This window comes from Micromesistius poutassou (assembly GCF_964030765.1).
Source record: "Micromesistius poutassou genome assembly, chromosome: 5".
Lineage (NCBI taxonomy): Eukaryota > Metazoa > Chordata > Actinopteri > Gadiformes > Gadidae > Micromesistius > Micromesistius poutassou.
In genome coordinates this window covers 11,450,070-11,475,732 of record NC_140275.1, presented here as the reverse complement: position 1 = coordinate 11,475,732, position 25,663 = coordinate 11,450,070, and the positions used below count along the sequence as shown (strand labels likewise).

At 45.8% G+C, this 25,663-nt stretch overlaps 1 protein-coding gene across 2 annotated transcripts; it reads left to right on the top strand.

The window, feature by feature from the left end:
• Window positions 1-1,687: 1,687 nt before the first annotated feature.
• nipbla (NIPBL cohesin loading factor a) lies at window positions 1,688-25,111 on the top strand. 2 transcript variants are annotated; one of them, XM_084468598.1, is made up of 49 exons: window positions 1,688-2,029; window positions 3,550-3,614; window positions 4,907-5,058; window positions 5,183-5,348; window positions 6,216-6,316; window positions 6,412-6,526; window positions 6,650-6,810; window positions 6,945-7,093; window positions 7,284-7,371; window positions 7,583-7,804; window positions 8,371-8,619; window positions 8,749-9,581; window positions 10,094-10,316; window positions 10,551-10,733; window positions 10,855-11,052; window positions 11,352-11,513; window positions 11,655-11,755; window positions 11,914-12,000; window positions 13,387-13,618; window positions 13,824-13,975; window positions 14,065-14,145; window positions 14,271-14,371; window positions 14,504-14,633; window positions 14,741-14,823; window positions 15,307-15,439; window positions 15,776-15,919; window positions 16,225-16,311; window positions 16,532-16,752; window positions 16,932-17,034; window positions 17,153-17,251; window positions 17,540-17,686; window positions 18,368-18,502; window positions 18,706-18,804; window positions 18,934-18,987; window positions 19,101-19,209; window positions 19,312-19,463; window positions 19,662-19,802; window positions 19,919-20,012; window positions 20,114-20,268; window positions 20,453-20,543; window positions 20,796-20,969; window positions 21,322-21,512; window positions 21,780-21,887; window positions 22,054-22,254; window positions 22,496-22,642; window positions 22,769-23,163; window positions 23,320-23,494; window positions 23,698-23,895; window positions 24,170-25,111. In XM_084468598.1, the coding sequence occupies exons 3-49, from the start codon at window positions 4,995-4,997 to the stop codon at window positions 24,530-24,532; spliced, it is 7,797 nt and encodes a 2,598-aa protein (XP_084324724.1). In that variant the 5' UTR covers window positions 1,688-2,029; window positions 3,550-3,614; window positions 4,907-4,994; the 3' UTR covers window positions 24,533-25,111. The 2 variants fall into 2 exon arrangements, with proteins under 2 accessions (XP_084324724.1, XP_084324723.1); XM_084468597.1 differs by having other exon boundaries at window positions 6,409-6,526.
• Window positions 25,112-25,663: the final 552 nt, after the last annotated feature.

Here is a 25,663-nt window from a genome sequence, read left to right as displayed (position 1 = left end):
TTCCTACCAAATGTTTAATAGTTTTCCATTGGAATAAAAGAGTTTATATCCAAAGGTTTCCATAGACATTTGAGTTGGGGTTTTTTATATGGGGAAGGCTACATGGATTGCTGTCCCGAAAATGTTTTATGGAAATTAGGATTAGGATCTGAGCCGTCTATTTTCCACATTGGGTCCAAATATGTTTAGACAATATAAATATTTCAAATATTTGCCCAAAAACTGAATAAATCAAAAGTTAGAAAAAGTAGTGTAGTATTCTTAAACCAAAATAATTGAAAAAGCCCAAAGAGGAGAAATGATCTTCTAACTAATTTTATAATTAGATCACTTGTTTCCCCCTCATCCCACACATTTAGTATGCTTGTGAAAATGCTTCTGTATTTCAGTTTTGTGTATATGTTGTATGCTTATTATTCTTGAGCAATGGAGATTTTAAATTGATGGTAAACAATAGTACATTTTAGAGTTTAATATTTTTCAATTGTAGTTGTTGACTATGTGTAGGCCTTATTTTAGGTAGTTTGTTCAATATACATTAAGGGGTTTTAATTATATTTTGCTCTATAATAACATACTTTTATATGATCTTATTCCATTTATTTAGCTTATTTTTTCTAATTCAAAATGCTATAGAGTACAGAGGACTTCATAGAAGATAGTTGTATAGAGAAATGTAGATATGAATGTACAGTATATTAACTCTAGAAGTGAAATGTACAGGGTACTGGAAGAGCCTCCTCCGGCTTTAGAACTTGAAAACCAAACTGAGATTGCCTTGCATAACTGGATCATTAAAATTGACAATTTTGTCTGTTATAAACACCCTGCAATTCTAATGTTTACAATGGCTGTTGTCATTTTTGACCAAACTTCATCTTTGTAAAACCTCACTCCCCTGCAGAGATTTGTTTTTAATAAAAAAAATGAATGAATAATAATTGTAGTGTTGATTAATAGACTACATTACTCACACCTAACACAATGTAACTTGGTAATAACTGCGTCCGTTTGGTACCAATTTGTTTACATTTTTGAGGCCCCATATACTATTTTGAATTATGCGACACACAGCTTGAATCAAATTGAGTGAGTAGTTTATTTAAAGGGAAACAATAAATAATCATATCAAACAAAAACATGCATGTGTAACGTGTATACTTCCTTGCACCTCCCACCCTTGTTAATAGATAAATATAGAATTATGAATCATAGAATAATGAACTGGCAGAAACAGATAAAATAAAATGTTAAAAGATAAAAGTGTTTTATTTTTAGGGGTATTGACTCCTATGAAAACCACTTACAGTGGATGAAATCGATGGCAGCAGGCCTAGTTTCTCAGGAAATCAAAGTAGTGTATCTTAAAATAAAAGAACATGCATATCAAAGATCTTCACCTAATAACGTCACATCAAATGTTATTTAAACGTAAAAGCTGTTTGTTCATGGGTTCTTGGTTTGTTGTCTTTGAATTGACCTAAAGCGCCACACGCCATGATCATCATCAAGACCGTCAAAAGCATCCTCTACTGGGGAAATATTTGCAGTAACTTGTTCAACACTACCCTCTAGCGGTTGTTACACGCCACATTACATGGCATTTCGTTTGGCGCCGATGGAGGGAGTCGCTCCTGAGATCTTTGGTCAGTCCGACGACAGAACTTCCGGTCGGCATTTTGTTCTACGAGAGGAGAGACTCTCGATCATCGCAACAATCGTCAAATTTCTCATTTATTGTCGAAATTAGCTCCATTCTGCATTGATGTCGGCACAGACCGACTTAAAGACCGAAGAACGAATGTTTTCCCATACATTAAAGTTGAAACATTCCCCGCTGAGTGACGAATGAAGAACGAATCGGTCCGACCCGGATTATTGTTGATAGCTAGCGGGCTAGCTGAGCAGCTAGCTTGCGAGCCAGTCGAGAGGAGCTGCGAGAGAGAAGAAAGGGGGAGCTAGAGACACGGACACGGACACAAACCAAGCTAAAACATTATTCCCCTCCCTTTCAACGCAACATCCGAAGGTAAACATATAAGGCTGCCCACTTTGATGGAGTAAACTTCCAAATTTCGTTTTTTTTTTTACGAATCCTAAACAAATGTTCCGATGCATACTTGCTTCGGCGTCGTAATCGTTTCCTGAGATGTAACAGAGCAAAAACACACCTAGCTAGCTGCTCGGCTACTTCGTTAGCTTCCGTCGGCTACTTCGTTAGCTTCCACGGCACGGCCTCAACTGGATGTCATCTGTCGAGCCCGGGGATTGGGCCGTTGCCACTGGATGTCATGTGTCGAGCCCGGGGATTGGGCCGTTGCCACTGGATGTCATGTGTCGAGCCCGGCGATTGGGCCGTCGCTACTGAATTACAATCTATGGTCGTTGCCCCCATCTCATCGGCAGACACCGTAGCTGTTAGCCTTTTTTTTTTATCGATTTCACGTACGCTGAGCTAGTGTAAATCACCCTGGTTTATTGTGCAAATTCTCCATTTTACTTGCAGGTAGTCTGCATTGGTTGGATGTTGTTATTAACTAAGATCAATTGCAGGCTAGTTAGCGTGTCTAGTTAGCAATTAAAGCTCGACTATTGTTGTTGGAAAACGTTAGTCTGCTAGCTTCGTTAGTGAGTTTAGCTGAAAACATTAGCTCCCGTATTAGCTGGGAAGCTAGTCAGGCAGTTTACTCCGTAGTAGTTGATGGGTTAAGTTGGAAAATAGGGATTCGAATTTTCGATTTCTGTGTTGCTGTGTGTGAATGGTCCGTCTAACAGCAGATATGTTTGCTAGCGCTATTTGGATTTGACTCTCGGGTGGTAGGGGTGCCTTTCTAAATTGCTGTTAACTTGCGTTAGTTGTGATTGGTGTTGGGGTGTTTTGACCTGCTGCTGGCTGAACACGGTCCAGGTTTTTTGATATGCAATGCTACTGCAATCAGTGTGACGCCTAAACGGTAGCAATACAACTCGTCCACGATATTGCATCTTACAGCAACAACAACACATCCCGTTTGGTTTCTTCCTGCGGGAACGCTGGCCCCAATGCTAGCTGAATACGGTAACTGTTAGCCACTGGAGGATGCAGCCCCCCCATTACGGCCGCCACCATCACGGTGCATCTGTTCTTTTGTGCTGCCTCCTGCCTGTCAGTCTCACAGCTGTCAGCCAAGTCCCTGCATAGAGGAGAGGGAACAGAGACAGAGTGCGACTGGTGTTTATATTATTGTTTACATTACCCATCCATGGACTTCCTTTGCGTTCATGCAGAAAACAGTTAGCGAATTGGTGTCGGCTATGGGCCGCAACTGTTTGATGCGTTTTCAATACTTATGGACCGATCTATTAAATAACTGGGGCTACATCTATTCAATTGTCTTTATATGCTATATACAATTTGTATGACAATTATATGTGCATGTGTGACAGTGTCCATTGTAAATGTTATGGACACTGTATGTTTTGGAATGAGGAGTTCAGAGATGGTGCTTCAGAAAGAGTTTCACCGTGTTGTAAGGGGATATACAAATGTCCTAATTTTTCTTCCAACAGACAGAAGGACTTCTCTCTGAAATGTCAGTGGGTCCAAAGGAGACTGAACAGAGTTCTTCAAAAAGGTATATATACATTTTTGGTTCAGAAGCTAATGTTCCATTAGCCATTTGCATTGAGTACAGGTTCACTGGAGCCCATAATACATAAACAATTGTTTGTTTTCATTTAGCATATCTCAAATGTCATCCTTTTGTGCAAAATGAAGTCACTACTGCTCCAATTATATAGGTAGAAATTGAGATCCCTCTCATGAAATAAGACCGATACAGCATCTCACTTTTCTGCAAGCTTTCTGTAACCTCTTCCTCATCATTTCTGATGAGGGGTCATGGGCTTGTAAGAAGAAGTTGCAATACTATAAATGACATTGCGAATACAATAAGATTTTAGCTAATTTCAATGCTAATTTGACAGCAGTAGTCTATCTAGGATGACATATATTCACTGTAAGGATGATTTGCCAACACTAGCTTGATATAGGCAGTATAGTAGAGGGCCACTACCTACTAGGCCCTACCTACTTGCACACATGAAGAACACATGTTTCATATAAAATGAAAAGGTACCCCTAACAGTTTTTCGTTAGAACAATCCGTAATTATGACTATTCTGGTCCTCTATGTTAAAGGAGCACTGTTTATAAATCTCCAGGGCTTTGCCCTTTTCCCATGAGCGATGTCTGTTTTTAAACAGAAACGGACTGAGATACTCAGTGAGGAGGGAGAGAAAGGGGCTGGTGTTCGTCATTATTTAACCTTAAGTTTACATATCATTTTATCTTATCCATTAGCCCAGATCTCTTTCGAGATCAGCTTAAGACAAGGAAAAAGTCTGAAGTTTGTTTTATATACAGACATGGTGGGCATTTAAAGAGGGACAGAAAAACTGTCAACGTTTTGAAATAGATATTCAATGAATATGGTTTATTTGCATTGTTAAGTTGAATGACATAACTTGTTCTAGTCAACTCGGCAGTAGTTTATCAATCAAATTGGATTGCTCATATTCTAGAAAATTAAATTTTAGCTAATATTCATTCAGGCTAATAACATTGAATTGTCTGTTTATCAATACTAGAACAAAACAATGGCAATGATGGCTGTCAAGGAAGAAGAAAAAACGTAAAAATAGACACAAATCAATTAACTTGTATGTATCAGAATGTTGATTGATGCCAGTTTTAAAACCCTCTACATAAACAGGATAGTGTTTGTATTTCGGTTCCATCTGTTCCTGTATCTTCTCACTGTCACCTTCACGGGGTTTCCTTCCCTCCTGGTGATGCGGTCGCCTGCCGTTCTGTTCCCTTCCCTGTTCAGTCTCATGCTGATCCATGCGCTCCTCCTTTTGCCAGGTGTTAGGAGATGTGAGGACGGGTGTGTCACCCATTGACCCCCCTGAACTACCCGTGTATCGACACACTCCCCACCCTCACCTTCAGCATGAATGGGGATATGCCTCATGTTCCCATCACCACTCTCGCTGGGATCGCTAGCCTCACAGACTGTAAGTTAAATTCCTCCCCCTCCCATCATCTTTTCACTTTGTATATAGAGTTGTACATCTCAAACTTCGCCGACATCCACCTGAATCCCATGTCCTAATCTCTCCCCTTTCTCTCCATGTCCAGTGTTGAACCAGCTGCCCCTGCCCTCACCACTCCCAGCTACCACCACTAAGAGCCTGCTCTACAATGGGAGGATTGCAGAGGACGTCACCTGTCTGCTAGCGTGTCGCGATGAGAACCTAGCGTCCCAGCTAGCTCATGGCCTTAACCAGGTTTCCACAGAACACATGTGAGTTTAATCATGATGCATTATCAGAATTAGCTCTTAATCCACCTCAATGTCAGTGTTACCTTTATCCCATCCGTATTACCTGATCTATCACTTTAAAAGGCATGCTAGTTAAGAAAAGAAAGAGGATGTATGAATGCAGGAATTGTCGATTGTTTTTGAAAAACTAAATCGTAGAATTATGGTGCGCACAAATGTTTATCCCAGCCCAAGTCAAAATCCTGTTTTGCCGTTGGTTTGAGCGTTTCTTGTAGATGTTGTTTGTTTTGTATTTGGTTTGCGTAGAGCTATAAAACATGGGTTGTAGGCGCTTCACTTTCTGGGAACCTCTCCAAGCCCATCCAGTTTGTTGTGGGTCCAGCGCGGCCTACTAGTGGCTGGTTCACTAGTGAAGTACATTAAGCTGCAGACGATGTTGCTAAGATGAGATGGAGTGTTATGGACGCACATTTAATTATTTTTATTTTCTAAATAATATTAATTTTATTTATTTTCTAAATAATTAATATTATTTATTTTCTAAAACAAATAAATAACTAAACTGAGCATTTTCCATAAATGCTATGCAATTTATTGGAAAATAACTTTTGGTCATATTGTCAAAATTCTCACTACATCCTGACGGCATTCCTTACATCAAGTGCACTAAATAAAAATACACTGAATATGTGGATGTTGCAGACCTGTAATATACCCATTCAATCATTTAATCCCAAAATTAAATGATTGCATGGGCAACCTGTCTGCCACCTTCTTGCCCAGCTACCTGCACGTCCTCTGCCCATGTTCTCACTGTGCATCGCCGGAGTCTTCCACAAGGCCCTAATATGCTGCTGCTGTTCTAACATTGCCTTTTTTTTTTTTCAGAGAGCTGAAGGACAACCTGGGCAGCGATGAGCCGGAGGGAGACGCCCCGCTGCTGCTGCAGACCATGCTGGCCAGGAACCCCGGCATCTTCAGGGAGAAAAGTATGGAGGGATACACACTTGCGCGTGCTCTTTGCCCCCCTTTTCTCTTATTGCAACAGGTTGAAAATTTGCGTTGTTTTTCTTTTCCCAAGCAGACGTCATGCAGCAGCAGCAAATGGTACCGCAGTACAAAATCGCCCAGAATTCCATGCATAGTCCAGCACAGTCGGGAAACTTTCAGCAGGCAGCCATTTCTCCCAACCCATCAAGGTGAGTCAAGATTAAATAACATGGTTTTGAATCATGTTTTTAATAACTAATCCAATTATTTTTTCTCCATGTTAAATGACCAAAACCAGTTAATCCTAACTTCTTTATCCCCTTGGTTTGCAGCCGCTTCGTGTCGCCGCAGACTGGTTCCAGTAGCAGGTACATGGGTCAGAACAGCCCCGTGCCCAGCCCCTACACTCCTCAGAGCCCTGCCACTGGCTACATGCAGCAGTACCCTCACCAACAGCCCCCAAGCTACAACCAGCACCAACAGATACAGCAAGGTGAGGCCCATATATACTGTTTCGCCTTATCAGGATGAAAAAAAAAAATTATTAACTCCTGACAGATAGGACAACTCTGTGCTGTCTTGCAGCGGCAGCCTTTTTAACCAACGTTAAATTATTTTCTGTGACAGTATCTGTGGCTAGCCCCATGGTTTCTGGGGGCATAAGGAACCTGCATGAGGGAAAAGTTCCTGGTCAGATGGCAAACGCTACTAACCACCATCCCGACCGGCATGGCACTGACGACTACCTGAACATTGTGCACCGACTGGGGAATGAGGTAAATAAAGGCTTCATTAAATCATTTGATATTAAGTACAACATTTGGAAGTGGAAAAAAATGGAAAGTGTTTTAATTCAAATTGACATTTGTTTGTCGTAAAGAAAGTACTAAAATCAGCAGTGCTTGGCTAAGGAGCTATGCAATCCATTTGCTTACCTCTTGTGTGAATTTGTTGGTTTGTGTCCAGGAGGGTGACCCATCCATGAGAAACGCCTTCCCTCTGAGATCTCCCCAATCTGGCTGCTCTCCAGCGGGAAGTGAGGGGACACCGAAACGTAAGAAAACTTACGCTAGGGCGCACACACACCATTTCTCACTTTTTGGTTTTTATAGTGGGATCTCAAGGTTATCTCTACATTTTACATGCTGATTTCTGTCTTCCGATTTCGCTGCGTGTCAGAACGCCATTCTAAAATTCCCTTTCACTTTTCATATTTGTGAAACAAACCTTCCACTCTTGGGCCTTTCCTCTCCACTGCTTCTCAGCGGGTTCCCGGCCTCCCCTGATCTTGCAGTCGCCCCCTCCTTACGCAGTTTCTCCGAGGGAGGGCGGGCCAGACCAGAAGCAACAGGCGCAGCAGAGGAAAAAGGGGCCCGCTGTCAAAGAGGAGAAGGATATGTATGACATAGTCAGTTCTCCGAACAAGGACTCCACCAAGCTCACGCTCAAACTGTCCAGGGTCAAGTCCAATGAGTCGGACCCCCCGAGTAAGTGATCGCTACGTTGTATATTTCCGGGCATCCATTCAATGATTTGATTACTTCCGGCTTTTCTTGGGGTACAACTACATCACAATTTTTCATAGTTTGTATAATCCTTTCTTGACCCTAACCCTAATTTCAGTCTTCTAGTTTCACAAGTTCTAAAACTGCTTTTGTATGATGTGATGCAACTGATGTATAGGCACCAGTGTATAGGCAAAGTGGTATCAAGCCAAACTCTAAATGCCAACCAGCTGTTGGAATCACGTTTCATTCTCTCATGCCTGTAGAGAAACAAAATCCAAGGAAACTTGCTCTTGCTTGCATAACTTTTTTCTTTCATTCATTTATTTTCCGTTTGCTTTACTTACTTACTAAAAAGTTACATCCACAAATCCTCTTATGAAATCACTAGCGACCCAAAGATGTCATTGTGCCATAATTTCCTGCTTGCAAAAATGTGTATTTCTTCCTATGTAGGTCTTCCTAGTTGTCCTTTGGCCCTCTAGTGGACAGAATAGAACGAATACTTCTTTATGCCACAATAATCAAAACTGCATTTTTTCATTAAGGTGAGGCTATGCCAGGCATGGACCAGAACTCTGAAAACATGGAGACCGAGCTGGGCTTCCAGCAGGTTCCTGTGCTTCAACAAAACCTAGGGGCACGCCAACAACAGCAACAGCAGACAGGAGGCTCCAGCGGCCTTCAGCCACCTTCATCCCCTTATGACGAGGCAGAATTGGATGCGTTGGCTGAGATAGAGAGGATAGAGAGGGAGGCTGCCAGCGAGAAATGTTCCAAGGAGGTGCAAGACAAAGGTGAACAGAACATTAAACAACTATTTTGCCAGAAACTGTAATGTTTTTTTTTTCATTTCTTCAGATGCCAGTGTCAAAATTTAAGGGCTTTCCTCAGCTTTGAAGTCACTATTTGTTCTCTCTCTACAGACAAGCCGTTGAAGAAGAGAAAGCAGGACTCTTTCCCCCTGCTGCCTGGTGCAGGGGGCCCTGGGGGCCCCACAGGAGCCCCAGGCAGTGGCTCGGCAGGAGGCGGCAACGCTGGCAAACTGACCCCACAAGAAGCTACTGCTGCTGGGAACGGAGCAAGCCGCCCTCCCCTTATGGTGAGCATCGACCTCCAGCAGGCAGGCAGAGCTGATGGCCAACTAGACCCGTGTCTCGCTGCACCTATTCCGGCCCTCGAGGCCCAGCGTTGGCCTGAGGAGCCAGCTAGCGGTCCGGCCGCGGCCGAAGGTTCCGACACGGTCTTGCGGTTGAAGCCGGACGGGAGACCAGAGGTGATCAAGAACCGGGTGGACAAGCACGAAGGCAGGCGAGAAGGCAGGGAGTCGTCAAAGCACCGCCACGATGGAAAGCCCAACTCGGAGAGACGCAGCGAGTCGACAAAGTCATCGAACCGCGGGGAACACGGCCGGGACAGAGAGCGAGACAGGGACCGAGAGTCGGAGCGGGATAGAAGGCATCGGACCGAGGCCGGTGGAGAGGCCCGCGACAGGCGGTCACCTGAGGCACGCCACCGTGCTGACCGTGCGGATCGCGGTGACCGCAGTGAACGCGCTGACCGTAGTGATCGCCCCGAACGAAGTGACCGCGGTGATAGATCCGGGTTCCGGTCCAGTTCCGCCGGAGAGCCTGGTCGGAGCAGCGGCCGCCAAGAAGGGTCCAAATCGTCTTCCTCTAGTTCCAAGATTCCAGACTCCTTCCCTGTTCACCTGCTGGGAGGGCAGAGTGGCTCGCTGAAGAACTTCCAGATCCCTAAGGTGATCTGAGCCAATCCAAAACCAAATACCGACCATTAAACTGCCTGCAATTTTACAAACACGATCACACCACTGTTCGCTCTCTTCCGTTTTCATTTTATGTCATCATCATCTCTAAGCCTTTGGTTATCCCTGGGATATTATTTAAGAAATGGTTTACTTCCTTCATTTGGTAAATGTATTTTGGCAGACTCATGAGGAGTAACATGTATAATATATAATTATTGTTAATAGGTTTTTTTTGTTACTGGGTTTCATGGTATTTGGGTTTAATATTTTTGTATAATTAGTCCTGACTATAACCAAAATTCGTTGGACGCTAAACCCATCATTTTTGGTTGGAGACAACGTTAATCGCATACTGCTATAGAATTGATTTGCTCATCAGTTCAGTTTTTTGTATTTTGCCTTTTAATTTGCCCTGCCCAATTAATATTACAAACTTTAGCCATACAAGCCCCTAAATTATATCTCCAACAATGTTTTTTTGATCTTACCCCGCCCCCTTTCAGGTAAAACGGGACAAAGACGGCAATGTGTCGACGACTGCGGTAGAACCGCACGGCTGGACGCAGCCCAAGGTGAAGCTGGAGAGACTGGGCCTGGTGGAGGACTTTGCAAAGAGGCCAAAGCCTGTTGTGGTGCTGAAGAAGCTCTCCATCGACCAGGTCCAGAGGATCATCCGTCACAGCAAGTCTGGAAAGAACAGGCACTCTTCAAGCAAATCTGGGAAAAGTAAGTGTGAAGCAGTTCATTTTTTTACTTGCCGTCTGCTATTTCTTTTTGTTTTATTTTTACCAATAATGTGTAAAAAGATATATATTAATTTTTTTAACTTCTCTTATTGGCCTGTACTTTTGGCTGTGGCTCCCTAACAACCTGACTGGGATTAATAAAGTACACCTTGTTTCTGAATGGCTTGGCCATGAGCACGGAGACTCATGAAACCCTGTTGGTTTGCTCTGTCAGGTGGCAGCATGGACCCCACGGTGCTGAAGGAGCTGCCTCCAGAGCTGCTGGCCGAGATCGAGTCCACCATGCCGCTGTGCGAGCGAGTGAAGGTGAACAAGAGGAAGCGAAGCACCGTCAACGAACGGCCAAAGTACGCCGAGGTGGACTCGGACGACGACAACGCCGACGCCAATGGGGAATGTAAGCAACCGGGCTCCGTAGAGGCACACACACACACTGGCATGCCGTGGATGAGTTAATAAACCGCAAATCACACCGCGGGTTTCATTGGCCATAACACCACACTCCGTGGTCCCCACAGCAGCGAGGAAGCGCCAGAGACGGGACAAAGTGGAACGCCTGGACAAACCGTGTGAGCAGGAAGAGCGGGAGCGGAGGGGGTCAGGGGAGCACCGGCGGAGCAGCGGGGGTCACCGCGAGGGCGGCGGCAGGCGGGGCTCGGGGAGCCGCTACCGGGACTCCGAGGAGGAGGAGTCTCCACCGCCCAGCATCAGTGAAGGTGGGGTCCGCGTCCTGCTTCCAGAGTCTGTTCACCGTTTGTCAACCGTTTGTCTGCTTCCAGCGCCGTTCGGTTCACTGTTTGTAGATGATACAATTTTACGATACTCAATCTGGATCTTGAAAGTTAATGATTAGTTAAAGTTACATGGAGAGTATTGTACCCGTTTCTTTTTTATTTTGTTTAAAGAATCATTACTGATTAATGCATACAACTTTGCTTCTCTGGCTCATAAAAAAAAAGTTGACGTGGTTTGAATTGGATAAAAATGGTTAACTGTGTTAATCTGTGATCTTCAGTTGCGCGAAAGATGAAGATGAAGGAGAAACAGAAGAAGAGGAAAGCATACGAGCCTAAGCTGACCCACGAGGAGCTGATGGACTCGTCGACATTCAAGAGGTTCCTGAACAGCATCGACAACATCATGGAGAACTTGGAGGATGCAGACTTCACGAATATAGGTAAAGATGTCTACATGCTTAGGGTCTTTTTGATCCTTAGTCTCTTTTCTCACGATTTTCTTTTATTTACTGTAATTAAAAGACCTACATCCTTTGGGATAAATCTGAAAAGGTGTGCTCTTTTCTATGTCATTTGGGCAGATGATGACGAGATTCCACAGGAGATGTTGCTGGGTAAACACCAGCTGAACGAGTTGGGCAGTGAGTCAGCAAAGATCAAGGCTATGGGCATCTCCAGCAGGGTACTCCTCTACTCAATATCCCAAAAATCAATACTCATAAACCAGTTTATTTTTTTGTTTAATTTTGGGCAATGGAAGCCAGAGCTTTGTTCTAATGGCCGGTAAATGTACAAGCTAACTGTGAGACTAACTGCTTTCTCTGTCTGTTGTTTATCCAGATCCCTTCTGATAAACTGGTGAAGCTGCTTAACATCCTAGAGAAAAACATTCAGGACGGCTCCAGGCTTACCACCCTGATGAACCATGTAAGCTCCTTCTCTTGTTCCACATTTTTTTCTATTTACTATTAAATGTTAAAGGTCTCATTCCACCGTTTTTTTCATTAATTTTGCAGTGGTCACTAGTAGCAATAAATGAGGTTTTGGTGAAAATAATGCTCTGGTGCTCCTGTTTCACACTGTTCTAGTGTGGTAGTGGAGGTGGGCGGGGAAGAACGACACGATTTTGGCTCTTATTCATGAGATGCAAATGACTCGTCTCTGATTGGCTAACATCACTGTCCATCACAGTAATAATACCAATTCAACTTGCAGAGAGAGACACACAGAGAAAGGGAGAAGGAGAGAGAGACAGAGAGAGGGAGAAGGAGAACCACTGGGCTCCTTGTGGGTTTCTGGTTGATTGAATACAGAGAGAAGAGCTGCCTCGGGGCACCGCGTCCGGGGGACCGTGCACCGATCCCCACGATCGCCGGATCGGTGCACGGTGGCTGGTCCCCGCGGTCGCCGTGCCCCGGTCGCCATGCACTGGCCGAGCTCCCGGACTCCGGCGGTGCACTCCCGTGGGCACGTGGATTGAATACAGAAAGAAAAGCCGCCTCGGGGCACCGCGGCTGTTGTATTGTATTCAATCGGGGACCGGCTGCCGTGCACCGCGCCCGGGAGCTCAGCTCCGGCCGTCGCGGTGCCCTGAGGCGGCTCTTCTTTCTGTATTCAAGTGCCCGAGCCGCGTAAATGTTGAAATAGTGGTAATGTCCGATCCAACCATTTGTTCCCCAACTCTTGTTTCTTGGTCAAGAGACGCAACGTTGTGTCTTGTTATAGCCACAAATAGCACAGGCACAAACTCAATGCTGTCTTCCCGTGGGCCATCGCAAGCCAAGGTTGTGTGAGGCCATGAACACTAATTCACCAACTGACGTTAGTTGGTTAGGCTTTTCGATTCCGCTCGTTTGTGCGTCTATTTTCTTACATTTGCTAATGCAGGCAATCGAGGAAGGAGAACATTTTCACGTTCAGCATGCATACAGTATCTAACTCTGAGTGACCTATCGTATTTCAAAAGGAGGAGTAATAAACAGTTTTCGGTGGAATGAGACCTTGAAAAAAATTATAAATGCTAAATCTATGTGAATGTTTTTTTTTTTTACAAGAAATCAATTCAAACGTGTTTTGAATTTGTTAGAATGAGCTAGGGTAATGGATCGTGTAAACTAACCGGTTAAATCATTCCTCATGGTAGGCAGTCGAAATGAAACACGTTCTCATAGTAAACTGACAACAAACCGTGTGTGACCAGAGGGGGCACTGTCCCCCGTGTATTTCAGTCAAAAAATGGTTACCGTTGCTCTCTGGGCCTCGGACCTCTGCGAAAGGCTGCGAGACGGTAATTATCCGCGGGGTGCATTGCAGGACCACGACGGCGAGGACGAGGAGAGGCTGTGGCGAGACCTTATCATGGAGAGAGTCACCAAGTCGGCGGACGCCTGCCTCACCGCCCTGCACATCATGACCTCCGTGCACATGCCCAAGGCGGTGTACATCGAGGATGTCATCGAGCGAGTGCTACAGTACACAAAGTTCCACCTGCAGAACACTCTCTACCCTCAGTACGACCCCGTGTACCGGGTGGACCCCCATGGAGGTAAGACACGCCTCCTGTCTGGCCTTTGAAAGTACTGGATTGGATACATACAGAACACTTTTCGAGGAGCATGTGTTGATAAAGATTGACTGATACAGCTTGGCAGCCAGAACCATAAAGCCATTTCTTTCCTTTTTTTTTGATGACTTTGGGGGACCAACTAACGTAATTATTGAATTTAATCAAATTGTTCTCCTTTTTACAGGAGGATTGTTGAGCTCGAGGGCCAAACGGGCCAAATGCTCCACACACAAGCAGCGAGTGATCATCATGCTGTACAACAAGGTCTGTGACATTGTCACCAACCTATCGGAGCTGCTGGAGATCCAGCTCCTTACAGACACCACTATCCTCCAGGTGAGGAATCAGAACACCCACCCGCCTCATTACATAGGCTTAAAGGATAATTAATAATGTTCACGGGCCATATACACTCACTCTTTCAGGTTTCTTCCATGGGGATCACTCCATTCTTTGTGGAGAACGTGAGCGAGCTGCAACTGTGCGCCATCAAGCTAGTTACGGCGGTAAGCAGCGGTCTCGTTGACTCCTCGTTGACTCTTGTTAACCTTAAAGGCCTGCCCCGTCCCCCAGGGGCCAGTCATCTCCCATCGTCTGTATCGGGTATTCATCCCCTGCTCGTTGTCTGCAGGTGTTCTCGCGCTACGAGAAGCATCGGCAGCTTATCCTGGAAGAGATCTTCACCTCTTTGGCCCGTCTGCCTACAAGCAAACGGTCCCTGAGGAATTTCCGGTAGGGTGTATGAGTTAGAATTACCCATTTTCTTATACTATTCATCTCTCTCTCCCTTGTACTTTTCCTCTAAGCCACAATAAATCACTGAATCGCTTTTAAACCGCCGCATGTGTGTGTTTCTCTCTCCAGGCTGAACAGCTCGGACAAGGACGGAGAGCCTCTGTTCATCCAGATGGTGACCGCCCTGGTACTGCAGCTCATCCAGTGTGTCGTCCACCTGCCCAACGACAAGGACGCCCTGGACGAGTACGACAGCAAGGTAGGAGCTCAGAGGCCCTTTGCGGCACTTAACGGAAGCTATTGACGCAAGCAGCCTGTTTTGAAGGGGGTTTATAACATGAAGCCTCTGGCTGTTTTTGTCTGCAGATGGACCAGGATCTGCTGATTACCAACTCCTACGAGTGCGCCATGAGGACAGCACAGAACTTCCTGTCGGTCTTCCTTAAAAAGTAAGACGCACACAAGCTCGAGGCGAGAACTATAAGACAATGTTATTTGTATAGCCCAGTCACAGTAACAGTCTGAAAGGGTGTCACGCCCTCTAGCTATAAACCCTCCAGGGGAAGACAAGGCTTGACTTTCTTGCCATAGGCATTAACAATGTTTGTTTTGAACCATTTGTTATTTAAGTGATGGACAGAAATAGTTCTGTTTAAGACATTTATTTGAATTACTCATGTCACCACAAAAAGTGCAGCACACAGCGGTAGTTCTGTTTGCAGTGATTTATGTTGCCCTACTGTTTTTGACGTGCAACCGGCGCTGCCTTAACATTTTTGCACGGTCATTGCACCTATTGATGATTTACGAAGTCCACTCAATATTTGCTTATGAATGTCTCTTTTAAACTCTTGATGTATAGTGTCTGCCTCTTCGACATTACCCCCCTCCGTCATTGACCTCTGACTATGTTGCGTCGCCACTCTCTCCAGGTGTGGCAGTAAGCAGGGTGAAGAGGACTACCGGCCCTTGTTTGAGAACTTTGTCCAGGACCTGCTGTCTACAGTCAACAAGCCCGAGTGGCCTGCTGCGGAGCTGCTGCTCAGCCTGCTTGGCAGGCTACTGGTGCGTCTGGCAGCCCTAGAGCTTTCACTTTATTACTGGACATGGAGCCCTGCTGGGGTGTTCCAACTTAGCACTCTGTGCATCTGTGGATGTCCAATTGGTCTTGATGAAGTCTCCAATTTTGATCTTTGCTGTGATTCATTGAAAGCACACAGGTGTCTTTTGTAAAAGGTTAATTCAAAGTAAAAAAACAAAACAATAAATCCAATCTCTTCGGGAGTCTTTGCCAACATGCTTAATTAGAAGCTGGGGACCATTTTGTGATGTACGCAGCCTTTGGTTGCAGTAATTGAGCGACTCCAGGTGTTGATGTGTGGCTCTTCTCTGTGGTTTCAGGTGCACCAGTTCAGTAACAAGCAGACTGAGATGGCTCTGAGGGTGGCCTCTCTGGACTACCTGGGGACCGTGGCTGCTCGTCTCAGGAAGGATGCTGTCACCAGCAAAATGGACCAGAAGTCGATCAACCGCATCTTGCAAGAGGTGAGTAAGGGGTTGGAAACATTTAGTACCCCTGTGAAATGTTTTTGGATTTTAATCAGTTGGATTCAAAGCGAATCTGTTCAAGAAATGTATAATGCCTATTTATATTTTTTATGGAATATATATATATATATTATTTGAACTACTTGTTTATCATTCTTTTCATATCTCACCGAGTGCTTGAGCTACGACTCAAGCACTCGGTGAGTGCGACTCACCGAGTCGCACGACTGAGCTACGCCAATCTGCTGCTCCTCTACAACAGCTAATGGACTCTCTCACTCTCCTTCCCCCTGTGTCTCTAGGCGCCAGGTAATGATGAGACCCAGCAGCTGCAGAAGGCATTACTGGACTACTTGGAGGAAAATGCAGAAACCGACGCGTCCTTGGTTGTAAGTGTGGTTCCTTACAATAATACGGCCGTGCTTAATGACGTGTAACATTGCCTTAAAAATTAACTTTTACCCCCTCTCTGGCACCCAGAGGCACCTTGCATGTTTTGAATGCAGAGGTGCTTAAAATAGCCATTATTATTTGTGAACATTTACCACTCCGCTACAAGCTCCTCACAACCGCCCCCCCCCCCCCCCCCTTTTTTCCCTCACTGCCCAGTTTGCCCGGAAGTTCTACATCGCGCAGTGGTTCCGGGACACCACCACGGAGGCGGAGAAGTCCATGCGGAACCAGAACCCCAAGGACGAGGACTCGTCCGACGACAAACACCACGCCAAGGAGGTGGAGACCACCGGCGAGATCATGCAGCGCGCCGAGAAGCGCAAGAAGTTCCTCCGCAACATCATCAAGACCTCGCCGGCGCAGTTCGCCACACTCAAGTACGGACCCGAACAGGCACTTGTTGTAATGTGACCGCATGCTGTGTTGGAAATCTGTCTCGTCACATTAGCGTCTGGTGGGGTTATAGGGGCATCCCCATAAGTGAGGTTGTTTCATCCTCTTCCCAGTACGGTTCCTAACTGTTTCTCCCCTGTTGTTGCCGCCTTGTTTTCCACAGAATGAACTCTGACACTGTGGACTATGAGGACTCCTGTCTGATTGTGCGTTATTTGGCCTCTATGAGGCCGTTTTCCCAGAGCTTTGATATTTATTTAACACAGGTAAGGATCCACACTGGGCCCCTAAACGCTCCAAGATCTGCAACACACTCACGTTGTCATAAGTCCCTAGAGCGACTGCACCCGGTTGACATGAGTGCCTGTTGTTCCTGTGCTCCAGATTTTGCGAGTCCTCGGGGAGAGTGCCATCGCTGTAAGGACTAAAGCCATGAAGTGTCTCTCTGAGGTGGTGGCCGTGGATCCCAGTATACTGGCCCGGGTACGTGCAAGATGATCATAGGGTCTCCTCCTTTGTCACTCTAGGCTTCTGTGCTGTACAATGCGCTGTGTTATTATTAGAATGATCCTTATCTTATTCTTGCCTTGTTGGCGGTGGCTCCGGCAGTAGAGGATTTCGTCGGGTAAACAGAGGTTGCCGGTCTGCTTCTCGGTTAAATTGTCTCGAGCAGTAAACGTAATGATAATTCCTCGAGCTGCTCAAGGTACTTAAACACGGATCCTTGTGCGGCGTGTCCTTCAATGGCTCCCTCTCTCCTCCCCTGTGCAGTCGGACATGCAGAGAGGCGTCCATGGCCGTCTGATGGACAACTCGACCAGCGTGAGGGAGGCCGCCGTGGAGCTGCTGGGTCGCTTCGTGCTCAGCAGGCCCCAGCTCACCGAGCAGTACTACGACATGCTCATAGAGAGGATACTGGTAATTGGCTTGTGTACACACACACACACACACACACACACACACAAGGCTAACAAACAAATGTTCTCTATTGGAGCTCTTTAAAATATTATTGTGAGTGGTAGATTAGTTTTTTTGGGGGGGGGTGGGGGAAGGGGTAGGGGACAGGTTGGTGTTTTTTAATCTATTGGCTGTGGAATATCTACACAAGCTGTGAGAGTCTCCCATTTCTATAGTGCTGGCTATGGCGTGTATACGTTTTAATCAGAAGGGTCACCCGATGCACAGCGCCTCTCCTCTTTGTGCTCTGCAGCTTCCCGAGTGTGAATAGAAATTGTTGTGGCTGTTGTCATGGAAACAGGAGTTCATAAGTTCACTCCCTGCTTGGTAATCTTGTCTTCTACTGCCATCTATTGGTAGACCACAGGCATTGCACTTTGTGCTGCCGCTTTGTAAACAAAGGGAGGGGTTGTAGTTATAAGACTGGGTTACTTTTTCAGATTTTGTTTTTGAAGGTATCCAGGTCACTAATGTTATTTTTCTTTTTAACTGCCATTGGAATAATTGGAAAAATATATTGGCGTACAATTATTTAATCTGAAAGCCTGAATCGTTTTACCTGCCAAATGGGCCAATCTATCTGGCATTGTCAGGTGGCAGTCGTTCATTTTTGACATTATTCATGCATTTATTTTTTTCCAGGACACTGGTATCAGCGTCAGGAAGCGGGTAATCAAGATCCTGAGGGACATTTGTCTGGAGCAGCCCACCTTCAACAAGGTTACTGAGATGTGTGTGAGGATGATCCGCAGGGTCAACGACGAGGAGGGCATCAAGGTAGGGGTTCTCCCTGAAAACGTTGGTTTCCACCTGCTGTGGACATGTTGACTGTGTCATGCATCTTTTAACATGGTTAAAGAACACACCAGTTTTTCTTCGCAATATGTGTTCCCTCAACATGGTAACGTGGAATAAGGCTGTGTTCACGTTGAGTGACTATCGCTAATGTTAATGCTCATATTGCGCTTTTTTTTTTACAGAAACTGGTAAACGAGACATTCCAGAAGCTGTGGTTTACGCCAACCCCAGCCCACGATAAGGAAGCCATGACCAGGAAAATCCTCAACATTACCGATGTGGTGGGTCCTACCTTCAACTTTCATTAATTTAATTGTATTCTTTTCACTCAGTCGCCTCATCCCTAATAGCAGTCAGATACCCTGACAGTTTGTCTTACTTTTATGTGTGTGTGTGTTGTGTTTTATCAGGTGGATGCATGCAAAGACACTGGCTACGACTGGTTTGAGCAATTGCTTCAAAACGTAAGTGTTGAATGTTTTATTCCATTATCACGTGTGGAAGCACGTGTGTGGAATTCATCAAGGGCAGAATCGAGAGTGATTTATTTTAAACTCAATTTCTGCCCTCGCTTCAGTTGTTCAAAACTGAAGAGGACGCCACATACAAACCTGCCAAAAAGGCTTGCATTCAGCTCGTGGACAATCTGGTGGAGCACATCCTCAAATACGAGGAATCCCTTGCAGGTGTGTTCCTTTGTCCTATAAAGAATGAGTGCTGTATTATAACATGTCAATGTGTGGTCAAGCATCGTACAAACGCCATGGTGGTTTGTTCTCTGATTCAAGGTGCTGTGCATGCCCCTGTAGAGAGCAAGGGGGTGAACTCGACACGGCAGGTGGCTTGCATCACCACCCTCTACCTGTTCAGCAAGATCAGGGCCCAGCTCATGGTCAAGCATGCCATGACCATGCAACCCTACCTGACAACCAAGTGCAACGTAAGCCCCCCGTACTCATGAATGTGCCATGCCCACGGTTGTGAATGTCATCCCCCAGAGATGTTTCACTATATTACATGGAGTGAATGCATGAAAGAGAGCCCAAAAAAGAAAAAGAAAGTTCAGACGTTGTATTTTCCAAGTTTCCAGCCAGAGCTCAGGGACCTGTATGTAATGTAATGTAATTTCCCCCCACAGACTGCCAATGACTTTATGGTCATTTGTAACGTGGCGAAGATCTTGGAGCTGGTGGTGCCTCTGATGGAGCACCCCAGTGAGACCTTCTTGGTCACCATAGAAGAAGACCTCATGAAGCTCATCATCAAGTATGGCATGACGGTAGGTGGCGAGCACTGGCTAACACTGTCGTTTGCTTCTCCTGCCGGCATGTTACAATTTGTCTTTGTCTGTTACGGAATATATCTGTATAATGATCGGCTTATCTCCCCCGTCAGGTGGTGCAACACTGTGTGAGCTGCCTTGGAGCGGTGGTTAACAGAGTCACACACAACTACAAGTATGTCTGGGCTTGCTTCAACAGGTTTTATGGTGAGTTGTCCCCTCTCCCACAACAAACTGGCACGGGACGTCCCGGCACTTAAACCCCTAGGAATGAAAGCTGTATGACAGTGCTTGTGTTTCCTCCGCAGGTGCGCTGAACAAGTTGAAGGTCCAGCACCTGGAGGACCCCAACGCCACCACGCTGGCCGCCAACAAGCCCTTCCTCCTGCGCTCGCTCTTCACCGTGGGCGCCCTGGGTCGACACTTTGACTTTGACCTGGAGGAGTTCAAGGGCCCCAACAAGGTGAGCACACGTGCACACCAGTTACGCTTTTCATTTGATTTATTTCTGGATCAAGACGCTAAAGCAGTAATCCAAAGGTTGACATGCAAAATGCCCTCATTTGTTTTGCTTACCTTTAACTGTATTATTATAAGGGACCGCAGCATGAATGTGTTTCCTAATACCCTGTCGGTGTCATTTTCAGGTTGTGATCAAGGAGAAGGTGCTTGAGCTTCTGCTGTACTTCACCAAGCATGAGGACGAGGAGGTCAAGACCAAAGCCATCATTGGTTTAGGTAGGTCCACTTCGTGATATCATGGATAAAGGATTTGGACGTCTGTGCCCACTATTATTCGAACAATCAAATATTTAACAGGGGACTAGACTGCTTATGTTCTGTTAATTTTTCCTTAAATCTGATCCATAATGGTTTCAACCCTCCATACGGTGTTGTCATATTGTTGGGGCTAGCTCATTGTAATTGACAGCTGATTTTTATACTTGCCTACCAGTGCTTAAGTTGCTATGCTGGCCCTCCATTCCCTAGGCTTCCTTGTGATCATGCACCCCAGCCAGATGTTTGTGCCCGACGTGAAGAACTTGTACAACGGCATTTTGGCCGACAGCGCCTCCTCCATCAACCTCAAGATCCAGATCCTGAAGAACTTGCAGACCTACCTTCAGGAAGAGGACTCACGGATGCAGGAGGCTGACCGGGAATGTATGTAAAGCTCCCTCCTGCCGATCTCTACCAGAAGAGCTCTTGCTCACTAGCATCCCATTCCTGGGTTTTATATAGGATGAAAATATGGAAGAGGGTAGATCCTGTTCAGGTTTCACTCTTGCCAACCTTGAGCTTTTCTCTGTAGGCCATATGGCGGGATAGTCAAGCAGTTCGGATGTTTGACTCCCAGGAGAATGGTTCTTGTTTTGAACCCCACTGTCCAGTCAGCTGTAGGCATCCTTGAGCAATCACTTACCTGTTCCTAAATAACAATCCTCAAAAAATGCAAGGTATGTCGCTTTGTCAAAAGCATCCGTTGAAACCATCTTGTCTGTGTGTGTGTGTGCAGGGAAAAAGCTGTCGAAGCAGGAAGACCTGAAGGAGATGGGGGACATCTCCTCGGGAATGAGCAGCTCCATCATGCAGCTCTACCTGAAGCAGGTGCTAGAGGCCTTCTTCCACACCCAGTCCAGTGTACGGCACTTCGCACTCAACGTCATCGCTCTTACACTCAACCAGGGCCTCATTCACCCTGTGCAGGTGAGCAAGTTTGCCCCATCTCAAAGTCACACATATAATATGCAACCTGCAGTAGAATGCTTGCTTGTGTCAGTATTAAGTGTTAGCGTATATATCATAGAGTATATCATAATGAGATGCAATTAGAAATGTAAAGGAGAGACTAAAAAATTCTAAACATATATGGTGTGGATTGTGACACTGAGGACAGTTTTTTTGTATTTAATCCATAATTTAATGCATTACACAATATTTGTTTGAGATGTATGATTTTGTTGTTGTTTGCAGTGTGTTCCATACCTCATTGCCATGGGAACAGACCCAGAGCCCAGTATGAGGAACAAAGCAGACCAGCAGCTGGTGGAGATCGATAAAAAGTACACCGGGTTCATCCATGTAAGTCGGGCATCTCCTTTGCTCATTTGAGTGTATCTATGAAGCATTATGCATTATTATCACTCAATCATGACAAATCGGAAAGTGTTCAGAAGAAAAACAACCAGAAATGTGCTTCCTTTCAAAATGCAACCCGTGAAAGAGTGTCATGTCTTGTGGTGCTCAGATGAAGGCGGTAGCGGGGATGAAGATGTCGTACCAGGTGCAGCAGGCCATCGTGTCGTCGCGCCGTGCCCTTATCAGGGGCTGGCGGCAGGACGAGACCAACTCTGCGCTCTGCGCCCATCTCTTCAGCATGGTCCGGAGCAACCGCCAGCACCGCCGCGCCTTCCTCATCTCCCTCCTCAACCTATTCGACGACAGTGCCGTGAGTTCCCCCACTCTTGTCTCTAACCAACCTGCGTTGCGTTGTTCTTCTGCGGATACCCTGTTTACGTCAAACGCTTCTGTCATCCCGTTCCACCCTACCCTTGCGTGTCACTCTATTTTATGGTCCAGTTATCGCTTGACCTTTACCTTGCACCAACAGTTCACAAAGAAAGCGTAGTATGTGTAAACTTCATGCATTCTGATCCCGTCACGCTTCCCTTTTTCTCCCCCACCTGCAGAAGATGGACGTCAACATGCTTCTGTTCATCGCCGACAACCTGGCCTGTTTCCCCTACCAGAGCCAGGAGGAGCCCCTCTTCATCATGCACCACATAGACATCACTCTGTCCGTGTCTGGAAGCAACCTTCTGCAGACCTTCAAAGAGGTAAGACTCAAGGGCTCTGGAGACTGATGTTCATGCAGCCTGCCTGCAAGTGAACCTGTAAGGAACGAAGAAGAAACAAAGGAAGTGTTCAGATTGTTTAGAGTTGGGTGTATTCTTGTGCCACAGTTTCTGCTGAAGGAGCCCGGGCGGAAGGAGAAGAAGGACAAAAAGGAGAAGAAGTTGAAGAAGGAGCATAAGAGCGTGTCGGACGGCGAGGAGGACGAGAAGATGAACTGCGACTCACCCAGGAGCGACGAGGCCCGGAGCAGCCACAGCGAGGACGACGACGACGAGGAGGAGGAGGTGGTACGGCGGCCCAAGAAGTCCAGAAAACCTGTCGCGGAATCCGAGAGCTCGGAGTCGGACCTGGAGGATCTGGACATCGAGGACGCGGAGAAGGTGTTGAGGCGGCTGCCGGAGAATCCCACAGCGCTGATGGACTTTGCCAACGCCGTTCAGGGAATCCTGCTACTGCTGGTGCTCAAACAGCACCTCAAGAACCAATACGGATTTTCTGATAGGTAAGGCCCCTCCTCATCCTGTACAAATCAGGGTTAATTTTTGTTTTCTTACAAATCAGGCTTCCTTTTTATAATAAGATTTTCCATGGCTGCCACAGGCTCAATTATTTTGCGAAAAAGGGGATAAATAAATATGTATTTCATTTTTTTTAACAGTAAAATTCAGAAGTACTCGCCAACGGAGTCCGCCAAGATCTACGACAAGGCGGTGAACAGAAAAAGTACGGTTCACTTTAACCCGCGACAGACACTCGACTTCATCTCAAACAACATCGCCCACGCCACGCTCACCAATGACATCAAGAAACGGATAGTCAAGCAGTACCTAGACGTAAGTAGATGGGTTTCACCAATGCGTCTGTACGCTGTTTTTTGGGAGGAACTTTAAGGATGACACTTGCTGTTTTGAAGCCCAAAACACCACTATGTTTACCGATGATATATATACTGCTATTCATTATTAAAAGAACCAATTTGGTATTTGATTGTGTACATTGTGCGTGTACGTGACACCCTTCCTCCACGGTCCCTCAGTTCAAGGTTCTGATGGAACATCTGGACCCCGACGAGGAGGACGAGGAGGGCGAAGCCTCGGCCAGCGCGAACATCCGAAACAAAGCCATAAACGCCCTTCTGGGAGGCTCCGGCCCCACAACGGGTGGCCACACACGGAACCAGCCGGGCCCCGAGACCGACGACGACGACAGCGAGGGAGACGAGAGAACCCCTGGGGTACGACGGGATCACACACACACACACACACTTGGCAAGATGCCTCACCACTGCCTGCTCTCTCTAATGTATGTAAAAAAACAAAAAAAACAAGTCGCTTTGGATGAAAGCTAAAAGACTAAATAATGCTAAAGAATCAAGCATACTCATCATAACGATACCACTAGTATACACTGAAACTGAAAAAATGGGGGCCAGCAATGCTTTTTAATTTTTTTTATGTTGAAAGTATGGCAGTGGGATCTAAATACTAATGCCCTTGTTGGTTTTTCAGTCTTCTCGAAGGTCCAAGCGATCAGGTGACTCCTCTGACCCGGGCCGCATGAACGAGCACGTGGACTCCATGGATGTCATCGCTCTGTGCTGCCCCAAATACAAGGACCGGCCGCAGATAGCCAGAGTCATCCAGAAGACCTCCAACGGATACAGCATCCACTGGATGGCCGGCTCCTACTCAGGTCCCTGGGCAGAGGCCAAGAAACGGGACGGTCGCAAACTGGTGCCTTGGGTGGACACTATTAAGGAGTCTGATATCATCTACAAGAAGATTGCCATGACCAGCAACCACAAACTGAGCAACAAGGTAGTGCAGACTTTACGCTCGCTGTACGCTGCGCGAGAGGGAGGCGCAAGCTAATGGCCCCAGTTTTCCTTTTTTTGTTTTTTTTTCTTGCCCCCATTTCTACTTTATCTACCAAGACACCACCTCCTCCTCCTCCTCTCACCTCGTCCTGCTCCACCTCCACGCTCCTCCCCTTCCGACAACACAGCCAAACTTCACTGGATTCCTCCCCATCCTCCCTCCCTCATTTTTTTTGTAAAAAAAACACAGGAGTGCAAGAATATTTGACACTACATACTTTTACATGCATTATTCTTGCAAAAAACGAAACAAAAAAACAAAGACTTATAATAGAGAGACTGCTCATGTTCTGTTTTGTGTTCGAGCGCAGAGGATAGGATCCAGGAGGCATTAAATGGAATAATTTGCCCACGTTATCCCTTGAAATGTCTTGCCGAAGAAGAGACCCGAGGGGGAGGGAAATGTTTCGTCAACATTGTTGTGGGAGCTCCTTCGCTGTTGTGCAGCAGAATCTAGTCGCTCATTTCTACTCCCACTGTATCATAGTTTAACACGACAAAAAAGTAAAATGTTTATATCTCTGAAGACAAAAAAGCTGTAAAAAAAGAATAAAACCTAAGTGAATGTTGGAAATTAGTCTTTTTGATGTTCTTATTAAAGTGTTTTTGGAGTTTATTATAATACTAGCACCCTGATGTTTTTTTTCCTTTTAGCTTTTAGATCTTTGAAAAAGAAAACAAATACGGATTTTATTTTTGTTCATTTTTATTTGTCCATGCTGTATAATGGCAGATTCCTCTGGATATAATTTATTCTATTTCGAACTACGCATGCAGTATATGTGGCCTATTGCAGGAGGATATTTTGTAAATGTAGATTTTGTTGTTTTAGGTCACTCTAGTAATAAGAGGAAGGGGATCCTTACCCCCTTTTGGTGGAACAAATACTGCAATAAATTTTCTACTTCTCTTTGTCACTTGTCTGCTGAAAGTGTTACATGTGATGTTCTCTGTTTTTAAAAACAAGAAACAACGTACATCTTATGTTAACGACAATGACTGGAGAGACGGGGGGTAAGGGAAGTCCTTACCAAGTTTTGTTTTATTTTGCCGTTAATTCAGATGTTGCCATGAAACTGTCAGTCAGTTTGTGGATTGTGGAATAATTGTGGATTTTACACGGACC

Bases quoted from the DNA above. Each gene is read 5' to 3' on its own strand.
- nipbla (XM_084468597.1), top strand. From the start codon at position 4,995: ATGAATGGGGATATGCCTCATGTTCCCATCACCACTCTCGCTGGGATC. The intron at 10,317-10,550 runs GTAAGTGTGAAG...TTGCTCTGTCAG, and splicing joins TTCAAGCAAATCTGGGAAAA to GTGGCAGCATGGACCCCACG. The intron at 20,544-20,795 runs GTAGGTCCACTT...TCCATTCCCTAG, and splicing joins CAAAGCCATCATTGGTTTAG to GCTTCCTTGTGATCATGCAC.